The 15,355-nt window shown below is 37.6% G+C and overlaps 1 protein-coding gene across 1 annotated transcript in view; it reads right to left on the reverse strand.

Annotated features, from left to right (window-relative positions):
• The window catches only part of SPEF2 (sperm flagellar 2), a 62,792-nt gene that overhangs the window by 6,606 nt on the left and 40,831 nt on the right, over positions 1 to 15,355 (reverse strand). Inside the window, exons 18-24 of the mRNA XM_074856939.1 lie at positions 14,255 to 14,362; positions 12,661 to 12,788; positions 12,056 to 12,194; positions 7,870 to 8,007; positions 5,247 to 5,407; positions 2,879 to 3,062; positions 1,938 to 2,103 (exon numbers count right to left, since the gene is read on the reverse strand). Coding sequence (XP_074713040.1) covers positions 1,938 to 2,103; positions 2,879 to 3,062; positions 5,247 to 5,407; positions 7,870 to 8,007; positions 12,056 to 12,194; positions 12,661 to 12,788; positions 14,255 to 14,362 — 1,024 coding nt within the window. The remainder of the gene's footprint in view (positions 1 to 1,937; positions 2,104 to 2,878; positions 3,063 to 5,246; positions 5,408 to 7,869; positions 8,008 to 12,055; positions 12,195 to 12,660; positions 12,789 to 14,254; positions 14,363 to 15,355) is intronic.

Raw genomic sequence — 15,355 nt, forward strand, 5'->3', positions numbered from 1 at the left:
CACTGCATAAAATTACTCCACCATATATAACTGTATTAAAATTGGTTAAATAACATGCTAAAATATATTTCTTAAGGGAAAATCATGACTGAGTAGGTGTGCCTCTGTTGTGATTCTAAATGGTCAAAATGTCCTCTTTGACCCTAAAATCTATCAATTTATCACAAGGAGCACATAAATAAACCCCTTTTGAATGAGAACTGTTGCTTCTGAAGCAAATTTGTTTAGTAAACTGTAGTAAAAATGCTATGTTAGTAAATATCATTGGTTTCCATCAAAGCATTGAAAAGAAAATAATGCTATTTAAAAAAAAATCCGTCAGAAGAAAAAAAGCTATGTTATTTCATGTCTTTCTAAACCATTCTGTTAGCTGCTTTTGCAGCTTGTTTTAACTTACATATCTATGAACAGACATTGTAAAGGTATTTTATCATGGTTTTAAAGATTGCATGAAATTCTGCAGTCACAACACTTTGACTATTACTCAAAAGTATTATACTATTTGTAACTGCTTTGTCCTAGAACAAGAGCAGATGGAGCTGGTACAGAAAAAAATATTGACATCTGCATGATACATAAGGTCAACATAAAGCAAATGGTCAAACCTAGAAGTGATAAAATTACATGTGGTAAATTGTATCACTCAGTTACTAGCTCTATAGCTGTATCCCAGGGAATTCTGTTACAGGAGCACTACAGTAACACTGTTTGGCATGAAACCAAAGTTGATACTTCAGTTACAGATACATCAGTTGATACTTCTCTTGTACCATGAGGAATGCACAGCTGAGTTCTAGTTTCGTGATTTCATGCAAGTCATCTAGTGCCAGGTCTGAACAAAAATTTACTTCCAAGAGGCAATCCACAAACCCCAACCTAACTACTTAGCATAAAATGGGTGATAGCTGCTGATTTTTTTATCACAAAGCTTTTCTAGAAATCTGAAAATCTGCTAAAAAGTCAGTCACTTTATGCATAGTAACTGCAGTTACAGCTTTCTCACTTGGAAATGGAGTACCTGAATTTCAGTCTACCCTCACACCCACAGGGCTTGAGCCCCTCTCTTGCTGAGTAGAATGCTTTTACAAAAGATACAAAGTTTACACTACTAGCCTTGCTTCCTGCTGCAACTACAACATTTTGCAGAAAGAAGTGGAAGTTACTTAAACCACTACCTGCTCAAGGAAGTATTTATGAAAAAATGTATAAAAAACATTGCGTGTCAGAATTCCTTCCAGCAGACTGGCTGAATTGCTAGGCTAAACAGATGGGGGGTTTTAGGTCTGTTTCTCTTTTTGCAAATAAATTTTGTATTCTCACCTGGTTGGACAGATTCTTGCCAGGCCTGTGAGCAAGATCTACCTCAATGGGAGTCTGCTCTTTTTTAGGACTACATATGCCATTAAATTTTATGTTCTTTGTTTACACCGTGTTACAGTTATAGATAAAAATGATGGACCTTGATAGATCCATGCTACTATATGGCTGATAAATTCATTCCAAAATACGTTGGGGTACTGGATGATTTATCCATTTTATTCCAGTACTTTTAATATATGAAATATTTTAACTTATGGCTGGAAAGTAGGCAGAATTGAATGGAATTTTATTTAATTTTATAAACTAGTTCAAACTATTCAATTCCAAAAGAGCACATGGAGACAAATTAATATTTCCTTTCTAGGTTCTATTTAGAATATTTATTCCTGCATAATAGTAATGGCAACACATATGATTAAATAAATGCAATTGCCATTCAAAAGCCCCTGCGCTCCTTTATCACTACCAGCTTTTCACATTGATATGTCACATTTGACATTTCAAAAGAGAAATTAAATCCAAATTAAATGTCTTGGCTTACTCATTTCTGTATTACTGACATATTTCTATTTCAGTAATTTCAAGCACTGCTGAAACAAAGCCTGCATTTCAAATACCTTTCTTTTTAGTAGCTGATTTAGGAGAAAGCTTTTTGGCATCTTTGGCATCTTTCCCAGTAGCTTTGCCTGACAGTGTCTGTGAAGATTTCATATCTTCTTTCAGTTCTAGCTGCTGACGTTCATTTTCTTCCTCCATTTCTTTAGACTCTATTTCAGCTGTTACCTTGACACCATAGTCACACATAGTAAAGCACATAGTATCAACCCTGTGCAACTACTGTTTTTAATAGCCTATATTTGCTAAAAGCAGTTGCTGAGACATACACATGTAAATAAAACAAAGAAGATATTGTAACTATTTAAATTTATTACATTTTGATTATTTATCAAAAATAAAATTCTACAGCAAAAATGCAAGAAAGAGGGACAGTGGTTTTAATTCTTGTAACCCATTACCTGTACTCTAGGAACAAGTGAGAAATCTAAGAATTAACAGTATGCAAAGCAAGACTACAGTTACACTTTAAGGGTGCAGAAATTCACTTACTATAAAATGATCAAAGAGAAAAGAAAAAGCGAACCTAGAAACCAACCATTTGAAATGCCCACCCAATTTATTATTAGCTAGAAGAATGTAACCGTAGCTTCTGAAGTTGTGAAAGGTATGAGCAAACAGTGCATCACAGGATAAAATTTGTCCCTTTTCTCATGCTTCTACTGAGGGATAAGGAAGAGCTTATCATGGAAGAAGTAGATTATATAAAGAGTCAACATTCAAAGTATTTATCTCAGTAATGGAATGAAAGTATCAGGTATAAACACATATTCCAATATTTTCCTCATAGAAACACAAATATATTCAATGACAATATCAGTGGTGGAGCAAGACACATGAAATTGAGATAAACAGTGCAAAGGTTGTGGTTTAGGCTGCCTACTGAAAGGGAGGCTTTGACTGTCCGATTCAGAAAGGTTTAAGTAAATAAAACATTTCTTACCATATTTGATACTGCTGTTACTGCTGCTTGCCATGTATCAGCAATAAGATTTTCATCTTTCCTAAAAGTGGCCACTTCATTTTCAGAATTCTCATCTTTAGCACTCTTCTGTGGAGTTCCCTTGATTTTTGACTTGGTAATATTTATTTCTGGTGAAGGCAGTTTCCAAGAAACTAGAGGAATCCTTAAAAATAAAATATAAGACATAATTCACACCCCCATTTATAAAAATTGTTAATTTATAACTACATTGGAGAATATGCTGAGAATGTGAATGCTATTTTCAAAATTTGCCATAGCAACAGAAAAGGGATGAGCTTTCCTCATGACCAAAAGTAGTGAAATGTGTAGATCATGAGAAAACTGTCTAGTTTAACTTCAGAAGCTAAGGAATAATAGATGGATAAAACTGTGTCAAGTGACTACATGATCTGCTGATATTTTCTACATGGGCTAAAGGCACGGCTTCATTACTCAGTTTCTAAATGAACTGTAAGTATTTTTTTAAAAGTAGACATCATTATTGACAGCATTTTGATATTATGAAATTATTTGATAGCATCCCTTACCTTGTAATATGGCATTCAGTTCTGTGCATCTTTGTAGACTGCTTTCACAGAATCAGAGAATCATCAAGGTTGGAAAAGACCTTGAAGATCATCTAGTCCAACCATTAACCTAACAATGACAGTTCCCAACTACACCATATCCCTCAGCACTATGTCAACCCGACTCTTAAACACCTCCAGGGATGGGGACTCCAACACCTCCCTGGGCAGCCCATTCCAACGCCTAACAACCCGTTCTGCAAAGAAATGCTTCTTAATATCCAGTCTAAACCTTCCCTGGCACAACTTGAGGCCATTACCTCTTGGCCTATCGCTTGTTACTTGGTTAAAGAGGCTCATCCCCAGCTCTCTGCAACCTCCTTTCAGGTAGTTGTAGAGGGCGATGAGGTCTCCCCTCAGCCTCCTCTTCTCCAGACTAAACAACCCCAGTTCCCTCAGCTGCTCCTCGTACGACATGTGCTCCAGACCCTTCACCAGCTTCGTTGTCCTTCTTTGGACACACTTGAGTAATTCAATGTCCTTTTTGTAGTGAGGGGCCCAAAACTGAACACAGTCATCGAGGTGCGGCCTCACCAGTGCCGAGTACAGGGGCAAGATCCCTTCCCTGTCCCTGCTGGCCACGCTATTTCTGACACAAGCGAGGATACCATTGGCCTTCTTGGCCACCTGGGCACACTGCTGGCTCATGTTCAGCCGGCTGTCAATCAACACCCCCAGGTCCTTCTCTGACTGGCAGCTCTCCAGCCACTCCTCCCCAAGCCTGTAGCGCTGCTGGGGGTTGTTGTGGCCCAAGTGCAGCACCCGGCATTTGGCCTTATTGAAACTCCTACAGTTGGCCTCAGCCCATCGCTCCAGCCTGTCCAGGTCTCTTTGCAGAGCCTCCCTACCCTCAAGCAGATCAACACTCCCACCCAGCTTGGTGTCATCTGCAAACTTACTGAGGGTGTACTTGATCTCCTCATCTAGATCATCAATAAAGATGTTAAACAGGAGTGGCCCCAAAACCGAGCCCTGGGGGACACCACTCATGACCGGCCACCAACCAGATTTAACTCCATTCACCACAACTCTTTGGGCCCGGCCATCCAGCCAGTTTTTTACCCAGCAAAGCGTGTGCCCATCCAAGCCACGAGCAGCCACTTTCTCCAGGAGAATGCTGTGGGAAACGGTGTCAAAGGCCTTACTGAAGTCAAGGTAAACAACATCCACAGCCTTTCCCTCATCCAATAAGCAGGTCGCCCTGTCGTAGAAGGAGATCAGGTTTGTCAAGCAGGACCAGCCTTTCATAAACCCATGCTGACTGGGCCTGACCATCTGGTTGTCCCACACGTGTTGTGTGATGGTACTCAGGATGAGCTGCTCCATCAGCTTCCTGGGCACCGAAGTCAAGCTGACAGTCCTGTCGTAACCCATTTAATTATGTTTGTTGGTGCTAATTTTAAACCCATTTATGTTCCATAATAATATTTAACTTAGTTGTGTGAGGGTCATGCTGAAAACTGTCGGCAACACAGAGGGAAGTAGGAAACACTTTTACAGCAGATTTCTTTCTAGGGCAGCATTTAAAGTGTTTTATAATTCGGACGTGCATTAGTGAAAATGAAATATGTAAATCAGTAAAAAATCAGGGATAAATTAAACCTATGATTCAAGATTCATCAATTGACTGCAATCCCTAGTTAAAAATTCTTATTTCCCCATCCTTTGAAATCTAAGCACATATATTTCCACATACACTCACAAAGCTATCAGTGCACTGTATTTGTTGATATTTGTATAATTTAGTAATGCATTTCTACCTTCTTGATTTATTTTGATCTTCCTTCTGCTCTACACCAATAATATCTAACAATGGGATTCTAGTAAAATCTTGACAACCATCTGTTGGGATTTTTCCTTCCATTGCCCTGTAATAGTCATGAAGAAGTCTCTTTGTATCTTGGAAACGATCCACTTCAACCTCAGAAGAAAGGACAGAAAAATTGCAATTTAAAATAGGAAAGAACAAATTTATGTTACATTTTTAAATAGATGATAGCAGAAGCAATTCTAAATTCTAAGAGTTTGAGGGAGAGTAACAAATATAACCATATTTTTTTGAAAATTTATAGTGTATTCAACACATACATCTACTTGCATCTATAATGTCTTCACACTGGTATTTTTAAGGATTAATAAAAATTTTAGTTCTTAGAATAGGAAAAATTATATGCAATAAATAATGTTTGATGCATTAATTTTAATAAATATATTTTGAGCTATATGTATTTCTATAGCAGCAAGTATACTAATACCAACAAATTATAGGCACCTTTTTGTTCAAAAGAAATAAAATCCTTAATAGCATAAAATAAGAAGGGTTAAGTGATGGAGAAAATTTTAAAATCCATTCAGTTTTTCTGGACCAAAGAAATCAACAGACTTTACACACCTAAGTGTCTTGAAGACTTTTGTGTGAATCATCCTGGAAGAAATCAAGTATGATTCAAAAACCATTTAACACCTGTCATGTTTTGATTTATTGATACGATATGGTGTTTCTAACTGACAAAACAGTACTAAATATTCATGGGAAAATGCACAAAACCACAGTCACAAAACAAAGGATAAAACCTTTGTGGTGTAAACCAGCACTTATCCATAAGTTAAGGAGAAAATATCTTCTGGTATACCAGTGTGTACACAGAAAGGTGGAAAGAAATCTGATTAACGGCATTTATACAAATCTATGTGTAAATACAGTAACAGAGCCACCTGGGGAATATACGTAACTTCCCACAGAAAAACCCACAGACGCAGAGCTCAAGACCAAAGAAGCCTATTTTTGGCTGCTTCTCAAACAAAGCCATAACATAAAGATATAGTTATTATATTTTTAGTTCTGTAGTTTTAGCTTTAATTATTCATTTATTTTGGGGACTATATACTGACTAAAGAAAGTAAAAACTGTTTCCTTTGCATTTTTCTTCAGGAAAATAAAAGCTGTTAATGCACATATTTGTAATACATGTAGTTGTAATTTTAAATGGCTATTCTGCATATACACACAAGACAGATCAAACTAGACTCATAGTGAATCTCCTCTGGACTGCATCATACATGACCATGAAATTCTGCTAGAAGTGAATTAGGATTGCAAAGTCAGACATGAATATAAGAGGAGAAAAATAAAAGATTTAAACTCAGCAATATTACTTTAATTTGGTTCCCTTATGCATATAATTCAAGATATATTTTTAAAATAGTCCTATAAATAGCCTAATTACAGGATGAATGTGGTTCAGTCAGCAGTTATTTGATATTTTGACCTCTCTCTTTAGCCAGTGGCCTTAAGTCTTTATTTAGGGCATTATTTAGACTCTGAAAAGAGAGTTAATAATTTCCTTACTATAGCAACTGACTACTTCACAAACTTTCTTAAATTATCACAACATTCATATAAGAGAGTAGTTCCCTTGTTTATTAAACATATAAAATTACACATTTAAAGGGCAGGTAGCCCACCCTAAGCTGTTTAGGCCTGATTTTTCAGCCAAATTAGCACCACATGGCATGTGTTTAAAGCACTGTTTTCATTGTACTCTTTAAAGTGCCAAAACTTTCACAGAATGGTCACTCAGTTTACAGAAAAGCCTGTCTAGTCTAGTCCAGTTCAGTTCAGTTCAGCCCTAAACCAAATTTATGCACCTAAAACAGAAGTCACAGCGGAATCTTACTTTACTTCAGGAACTGAAATAATTAATGATCAGGCTGAATGAGCAGAAAGGCTTAATGTTGGGGAGAGGAGAGCCAACTAATTGAAGATGGTCTCTTGAAAACTTTAAAATCACATGCTGGATTATGTTTGAATGGATTATCTCAAGAGCAACAAATGACATCACATTCTGTAGGTATCTACAGAATATTATTTCAGTCTGTAGGTAAAATTTCAAGCCACATTGGTGAAGTTAACAACTGAAATAATTTTGTGATATGGGGAATACAGGACAACCTTAGCAGCAAGTGGGTCTAGAATAGCAGTGAATTATGTACTTTGTAAATTAAAAGCAGATGTCAATATGATCACAGAAGAATAAACACCTCTAACATTCCTGTTACAAAACTCAGACAATTCACTGGACTGATAAAATTGCAAAAAGTAGCACTACACACCACAGATTGGAAGTCAGGGGAGGGTTGACAATACCAATGGTGTTTTTCTTAACCTTTTCTGTCTGCAAAACAATTACATATATGGAATGTCATCTACTTTTTGTCTCTTAACTTTCCAGATAAATTCAGAAGAGGCATGAACATTTGCTTATCTAATTCTCAATCCCTCACTTATTTGGAGCCAACCATATGAAATTTCTCTGAGGCTGACTATCCTCCAAATCTAAGTCATTGTCCTCTTCCATTGTAGACTCCATACTGGATCCATACCTGCATAAGTGAAAAGAAATGGTTCATTGCAATCCCACTATGATCTGGTAACCAGCCATCATTCATGATATCAGTACGTTCCCGCTCTGCTTCTTCCCTTCTGTTATCACAGATATCCCAGAGAAGATCTCTTAGGTCCTAAAACAAAAAATCAAATCTGAGAAATAACTATGAAAGAAAACTTGAATAGCTTTTTTAGATTTATTATTTAAAATTATATTTTTTGCATGTGCGTAGGTCATCTTCCCATTTGGGACTTTTTCTTTACTGTTATAAATGTCAAAGCCTGGTCAGCAAGTCATGAGCTTACAGAAAGTAGCTTTATAAATGTGCCAGAGAGAAGAATACAAAGGTAAAAGATGAATGTGTAGGCTGCCTTGCTTTCCTCAGGCAGAGAAGACCTATCTAAGCTAGACAAAGATGTGAGAATATGAATAGCTAAGCTTCCAACTGCATCAACAACTTTCCCCTTGAATGGTTTGCTAACTAATACACTTACAAGGAGAACACTCTAAGGGGATGTGCAATCTGAAAAATTCCAAGAAATTACGTTCAAGTTTTCTTCCAATTTGGATAGCTCCTTGCCATTTTTCTTTAATGTTGTTTATAACTAAGGGCTCTTCAACTACTGACTATATCTAATAGCAGCACTATGTGGCTCACTGACAGCACTGAAGACCTATTAAGCATACAACATGCATGCAAACTCTCTGTTCCCCATTGCTGTCTCTGCCTGGAAATAGTGTGACAGACCCCTATATAATAAGGTGATGAAACAGAAGAGTGCTGTTCAATGCAGTGCTAAGGTAGGCTAAGATGAGCTGTCTCTCAGGCTCCAAGCAGTTCTACTCCACCTGACCTGTTTCTGTATAGAGAAAAGGTGTTCCAGACTACCAGCCCTGCAATAAGGAGCTTAGGCTTCAGGTGATAAGTGATTCCATATTCATCAGTTCTTGGTCTCAGAGTAGTATGTTCAGATCCCGTTTCTCTCCCCCCATCCAAAGACTTCAGACAAATCCAGTTGTCCTCTGTTGGACAAGAGCCACAGGGAAGCTGACAAATGAGTAATCCTTTGGCTACGTAACACATCAGTGATGTAATAGATAAGCCAAGGTGAAGTCTATCAGATATTCATGGTTGCTCATATTGTAGGATATCCACGTAAGGATAAGCTACTGAATAAAATAAGCATACAATTTATCTGTTTTGCAGTGGTGTGTTGACCTTGGCTGGCTGCTCTATCACTCCCCCTCTTCACAGGACAGGGGGAGAAACAATGGGTCAGGATAATGATGGGAAGATCGTTCATTACCATCATGTTCAAAACAGACTTGACTTGGGGAAATTAATTTATTGCCAACTAATAACAGAGCAGAATAATGAGAAATAGAACAAAACTAAAAACACCTTTCTCCCACCCTTCTTCTTCCCAGGTTCAACTTCATTCCTGACTCTTCTACCTCCTTTCTCCCAAATGATGCAGAGAGGATGGGGAATGAGGGGTTGTGGTGAGTTCATTATGCATTGCCTCTGCCACTCCTTCCTCTTCATGCTCTTCCCTGGCTCCAGAGTCGGGTACTTCTATGGGATACAGTCCTTCATGAACTTCTCCCACACGGGTCCTTCCCATGGGCTGCATTTCTCCAAGAACTCCAGTGTGGGTCCCTTCTATGGGTGCAGTCCTTCAGGATCGTACTGCTCCAGTGAGGGTCCTCCATGGGCCACAGGTCCTGCCAGAATACCTTCTCCTGTATGGGTTCCTCTCTACAGGCTGCAGTTCCTGCCAGGAGCCTGCTCTGGTGTGGGCTGTCCACAGGCTGCCTCTCCCTTCAGGGCATGTCTCCCTGCTCCAGCGTGGGGGCCCTCCACAGGCTGCCGTGTTGCTATCTGTTACACTGTGGTCCTCCATGTGCTACACCTGCAACACCATCATCTTCTCCACAGGCTGCAGGGGATTCTCTGCTCTGGCACCTGGAACACCCTGGACACCTGGAACACTCCTCATCCTTCTTCACTGACCTGGGTGACTGAATAGTTGTTTCTCTCACATTTTCTCACTCCTCTCTCACAGCTGCCATGCAGTGTTTTTTACCCTTTCTGAAATATGCTATCACAGAGGCACCACCACCATCACTGATCGGCTTAGCTTTGGCCAGCAGCAGGTATGTCTTGGAGCCTGCTGACAGTGGCTCTGTTCGACATGGGGGCAGCCCCTGATGTCTTCTCAAAGAATCCATCTCCAGAGATCCTCTGCTACCAAAACCTTGCCACATAAACCCAATACTGTACAAACAAAACAAACCGATATTTTGTACAAATTGATGTACAGCTCCTTCCAGTAACTTCCTGAGACATATATGGAGGAACATTTTCTTCTTTGTCCTCATGTTATTCAAGTAACAGTTTTGATCTCCTGTAAGCAGTGGAGATAACTGGAGAGGGAGACAGTGAGGTATCTTCCTCTGGGAGAAGCTAAAAGTGTATTTTACGTGTCTCTTTTCTCCCACCACTCTTTCTCTTTTCAAAGTGAAGCAGCTTCTCTTTCCAACTTTCCTTGCATGTAGGTGGGTGAAAAAAAGAAAAAATGGATGCACGTGCTAAGTACTTTCCTAGCTGGAACAAGAGAAATAGTGAGACCAAGTGACTGACCATGTTCAGTGACAGCAATGGAGTGAGAGGGAATTTGAAGAAACTGCTGAAAGACAGTGTAACAGAGATGGGCTGCTGAGGACATTTTACCCACAGTGATTCCGAGTTTGGCTCTTTAGGATGCCAAAGCCTTGACTGCTCTTTGGACTTTAGGCCTTCGAGGAATTTTTCACACATCATAAAATGGGGTGGAATTTTACATTTTCCAGTTGATATCAGAAATTTGGTTTTCAGGTTTCACAGCTGGCAGCTTCCAGTGTGGATAGCATTTCAGAAAGGGTCCCCCTGAGATGACAGAGTTGAGCAGTCTGGGAAAGCTGAAATTGTTTGAGGAAAAACATTCCATGGATTATCACTCTTTTAGTTTCCTCTCTCCTTTTCTAGGATGACAGAACTCTCACACTCGAGGAGGTAAAATGGGCAGGGCTTAAAAGCATAGAGGAAGTATCATCTTCACATTCACCCACAGGTTTGGGATCCACAAGGACTAGAATGGGTCATTCAGAAACAGAAATTCTGGAAAGCATACATTTACTTCTTTTTTTACTGCCTTTACTTACTGTGCTTAGCCTTATCACAGTATCTGAGTCTCACTGCACGGGATTATCATCTCATTTTAACCTAATTTGAAATGGACGATGTCAGACATGGATTTCTGTTATGAGTGAAAGGACAAATATTGTAAATTTTAGCTTTCTAAAATATAGGACAGAGGGATTCCAGTCTTTTTATTATTCCATTTAGTAGAAATTAGGAATATGGATGATGATTTTTAAGTCCTCTACTTCATTTTATTGAAATAATGTTATAGAAAAGGAGGTCCAATGCTTTTTCCATCTCAGTGAATTCATCCATGATTCCACCACTGTTCCCTTCAACTAAAGGTGTTGCCAGCATTTTTTTCCCCTTTTTATGGGAGCACTTCCTGATATGATTTCAACTAAAAATCATGTCTGTTCTGAAATGGGAATCTAATAAATTCAAAGATAGCTCTACTTCCTGCCTAAGTTAAATCTGGCTCTGAACTTCTTAGGACCTTTAGTCTCATGGGTTTTTATGAAGAACTCTCAGGACATTTATGACCTAGCAAAGAACTACCTGAGTCAAAACATTTTGATGAAACTCTCTGTACTTTGTATGAATCAGTTTTAGAAAACATATATTACCATATATCATTTAGGGAAAAAGTACATGACTGCCAAGATTTGTCAGAATGTGACGGAAATGTCCAAATTCATGAGTAAAATCACTGAAAACCATAAAACATAAAAAAAAAGAAAGCAAAGAAATATTTATTTTATAATGTGCCAGAATACCACAGTATAACCTAAAAAAAGAAGCAACACACAAGAAAGATATGGCCAAAAACCAGAGAAACAATTGTGAAGAACACTATGTAGAAGAGGAAGTGAAACAGCTTAAGAGGAGTGGTAAAAAGGAAAAAAATGTAAATAAATAGTATCATTCATGTTACATCAAATTTGTATACAATGAAATAATACTTTAGGGTATATTACAACTTTTGCCATTTACTTACAGTAACTCTTTGGTGTAGTTCTGCTTTTGTTTCCTCATCTTCTCTCAGGTCATCAGCAACTGAATTAAAGTCTGATTGCCACTGAGATACAAACTCCTGCTTAAGATCTGGATGCTTCAAACAATCTTGGAATTTTTTTCTGTAAATTATGGTAAAAATAATTTTGGTTTTAAAAGTGTGGTGGTTTAGTCCCTGCCGGGGTCTGAGACCACGCGGCCGCTGCCCCTCCCCCACAAAGGGAGTGAAATACAAAGCCCCGGGGCTGAGATAAGGAGAGGTTTAATACAACAGTGCAACAGCGATAAAACAAACAACAACAATAACAGTAACAGTGATAACAATGAACAGAGCAAGATATCTACCAATACAGCAGTGAGAACAGAGCGATGGCATAACACACGTGTTAATTGACTCTCTTGCGCTGCTGCGCTTTGGCGCCAGGACTTGACATCAGCATGGTATATGAATAACCCGGCTGGAGCTTCCCCCCCATTGCTGGGGAAACTTAACCCTATCCTAGTTGAACCAGGACAAAAAGACCTAGAATGCCAGAGGGAAAATACAAAATACTAGAATTAATGTAATAAGCTACTATTTCTACTCACCTAATGTCTGCTAAGTGATCAATCACAGCATGCTGTTCATCCCTTAAACATCTAAGTATAGTTTTGATGGTACTCTTATATGCATTTTCTACCATTTCCCAGTAAGGTACTAAAAAATCAGGTATCTCCTGTGAATTTTTTAAAAACATCAGAATTAATTGATATATTTCTTGGTAACCCATTTGGCCGTAGCATTAGCAAATATAAGAAAGGTTATTTCATGAAATCAAATTACTGACTTTTTTCACTATGTATTTCTTCTGATTTACAACTGTTTGCAACTGATTACAGACACTGTACCAACATACAGTTTATCTTGTGCATTTCATTGGAAAAAAGTGTCAGTACTCAAAATGAATGGGAAATTCCAGCAGAACACTCCAGTATCTGTAGTTTTGGGTATACTCATAAACTAAGTGAAAATACTAAGTGAGTACTTAAGTATCAAAATTTGGTGGTAAACAACTGTTTATGCTGGTAAAAATCTAAGCTGACTGTCTAGTATTGCAAAAGTGACATTTGACTGCCTGTCATTAAATGCAAAATAAAGCCCATGGCCAAAGGAAACACGGTTCTATGCAAGTTAATTGCAGTCATGAAGGCAAAACTGGTAAAGGAATTACAGAAAAAAATACAAAGCATCATTATGCACCCTTTAAATCTACATTTCAAATACTGCATGCCATCCCAGCTCCCCATCTCAAAAAATTTACAGTTGAACTAGAACAGCCAGACAGAAGGGCAAGAATCATGACAACATATGAACTGCTCCACATGAGGATTTAAACAGATTATGACTGGATTGAAAAAGCAAGGCAACACTGAGCAAAATGAGGACGTAATAGATGCTCGTTACTTCTTAAATACCTTAAGAGGGTGATTATAAAATTATTATTCATTGTATCTCACAATAAAAGTAGAGTCATCAAATGACTCAAGTAAACAAGAGGTTTAAAGCAAAGAGACAGAAATACTTTTTCAGAATGAGCCTAATTATACAGGCTATGTCATGGAAATCAAAAAGTAAATTGCTTCAAAAAAAAAGCAACTAGACATAATCACGGAAGCAAAGTCCACGAAGAGCTACTAAACACGAAGATGCAGATATAAAGTCATCTCAGGGAACCCCTAAAGTTATTGGAAAGTAGGAAGATATCTTTGGGGAAAATATGTTAGAAAAAAGTATCCCAGGAGAAATATCAGTGCACACACTCCCCATTCTTACATTTTTTCTACAAGATCCACAACTGGCACTTGTCAGAGACAAGAAACTGACCTAGTAAGCCTATGCTAGTATTTCATAATATTAAAAAGTATTATTTTGGCATCCATGTGTTATTCTTCATCATTATTATGAAGAATTTAGAAAAATACAATGATCAAAATTTTAAAGTGTGTTCCTTATTTTATATAGTTTAGTAGAAAGTTATTTGTATTTTTCAATATTTGTAATACAGTACTAGTGTATCTTTCCTTGAAAAATATTGAATAAAACAACATGCAATGAGACAAAATGTTTAGGTATAATAAGCATAAAATACTGAGAAAAATATATACTTCGGTATCTAAGACTTTTAATCATGAATGAATGTACCTTGGGAAGTGGTTCATCTACATAAATCCATTCATCTGATCCTGGTTCAATTGGTGGTGGTGCCACAGGAATGGGAGGAAGCAGATCTTGACTTGTAACTGGTAAAAGCTTTTTTTCTGGTGATATTTCTTGAGTGGACCCTTGTATATGAATGTACAATTAATACCTTCAAGTATATTTTATGTATCAATAAACAGAATTAGACATACTACTCTGACAAGTTCAAAGTAACAGAACAGATTCAATATTTCAGTACTTAGGTGTTGTTCATCAAAAAATACACTAATCAAATCAGTGATGCCATAGTTATAAAATCACTTTCCAGTTAAGCAAATATTTTGCAGGACTGATACTTTTCTAAAACCATCACTAAAAGAGAAATAGGAAGATAATGAATCAGTATGTATGCATATGAAACAAATGGTAAAAAAACAGGTAAACAAAGGCCAGTAGTGTTGATGCAATTCTGAGATTCATTATAAATGTCATGATTTCAAGGATGCCCTGCTTATTTAAAGAACGGTTGTAAATATTTATAGCTTCCATGTTAGACTTCAGAATGAGTGAATCAAGAAAAACAAACACTGACGAAGACAAAAACAGATAAATTGAGCTAAATCTGGCCTACGATGGAAAATACACCTTTACTCTGAGGAGAAGCTGAGAAGTATGAATCATGGACAGGAAAAAAGAAACAGAAAAGATCACGTGGTAGTGAAAGAAAGAGGTGAAAAACTAACACTGCTAACTTTTATTATAGCAAAATAATACTAAATGTAGTTAGCAGCTTCAGAGCATGATTCAACCCTAGGATCTGAACTGACCTCTGGGAAGATTTCCGCATCACCTCAGTGACTACAGAAGGATTCTATAACTAGATTTTTAAGTTTACATTAATTAGGTGTTCAGAATCATGTTCATGAATTCTGGCCAGTTTTGTTGTGGATTAGAAAATATTCAAAGAAAATTAATAGGCTTGCATTAAACATTAAACAAAACTGTTAGTTTTGTCTTTTTGTTTGAAAGAAGCTCAACATTTAAAGAATGGATGTGTTCTGTTTTACTTTAAATGTGAGAAACCTGCCTCTGAAAACTCTGTCT

This window comes from Strix uralensis, chromosome Z (assembly GCF_047716275.1).
Source record: "Strix uralensis isolate ZFMK-TIS-50842 chromosome Z, bStrUra1, whole genome shotgun sequence".
NCBI lineage: Eukaryota > Metazoa > Chordata > Aves > Strigiformes > Strigidae > Strix > Strix uralensis.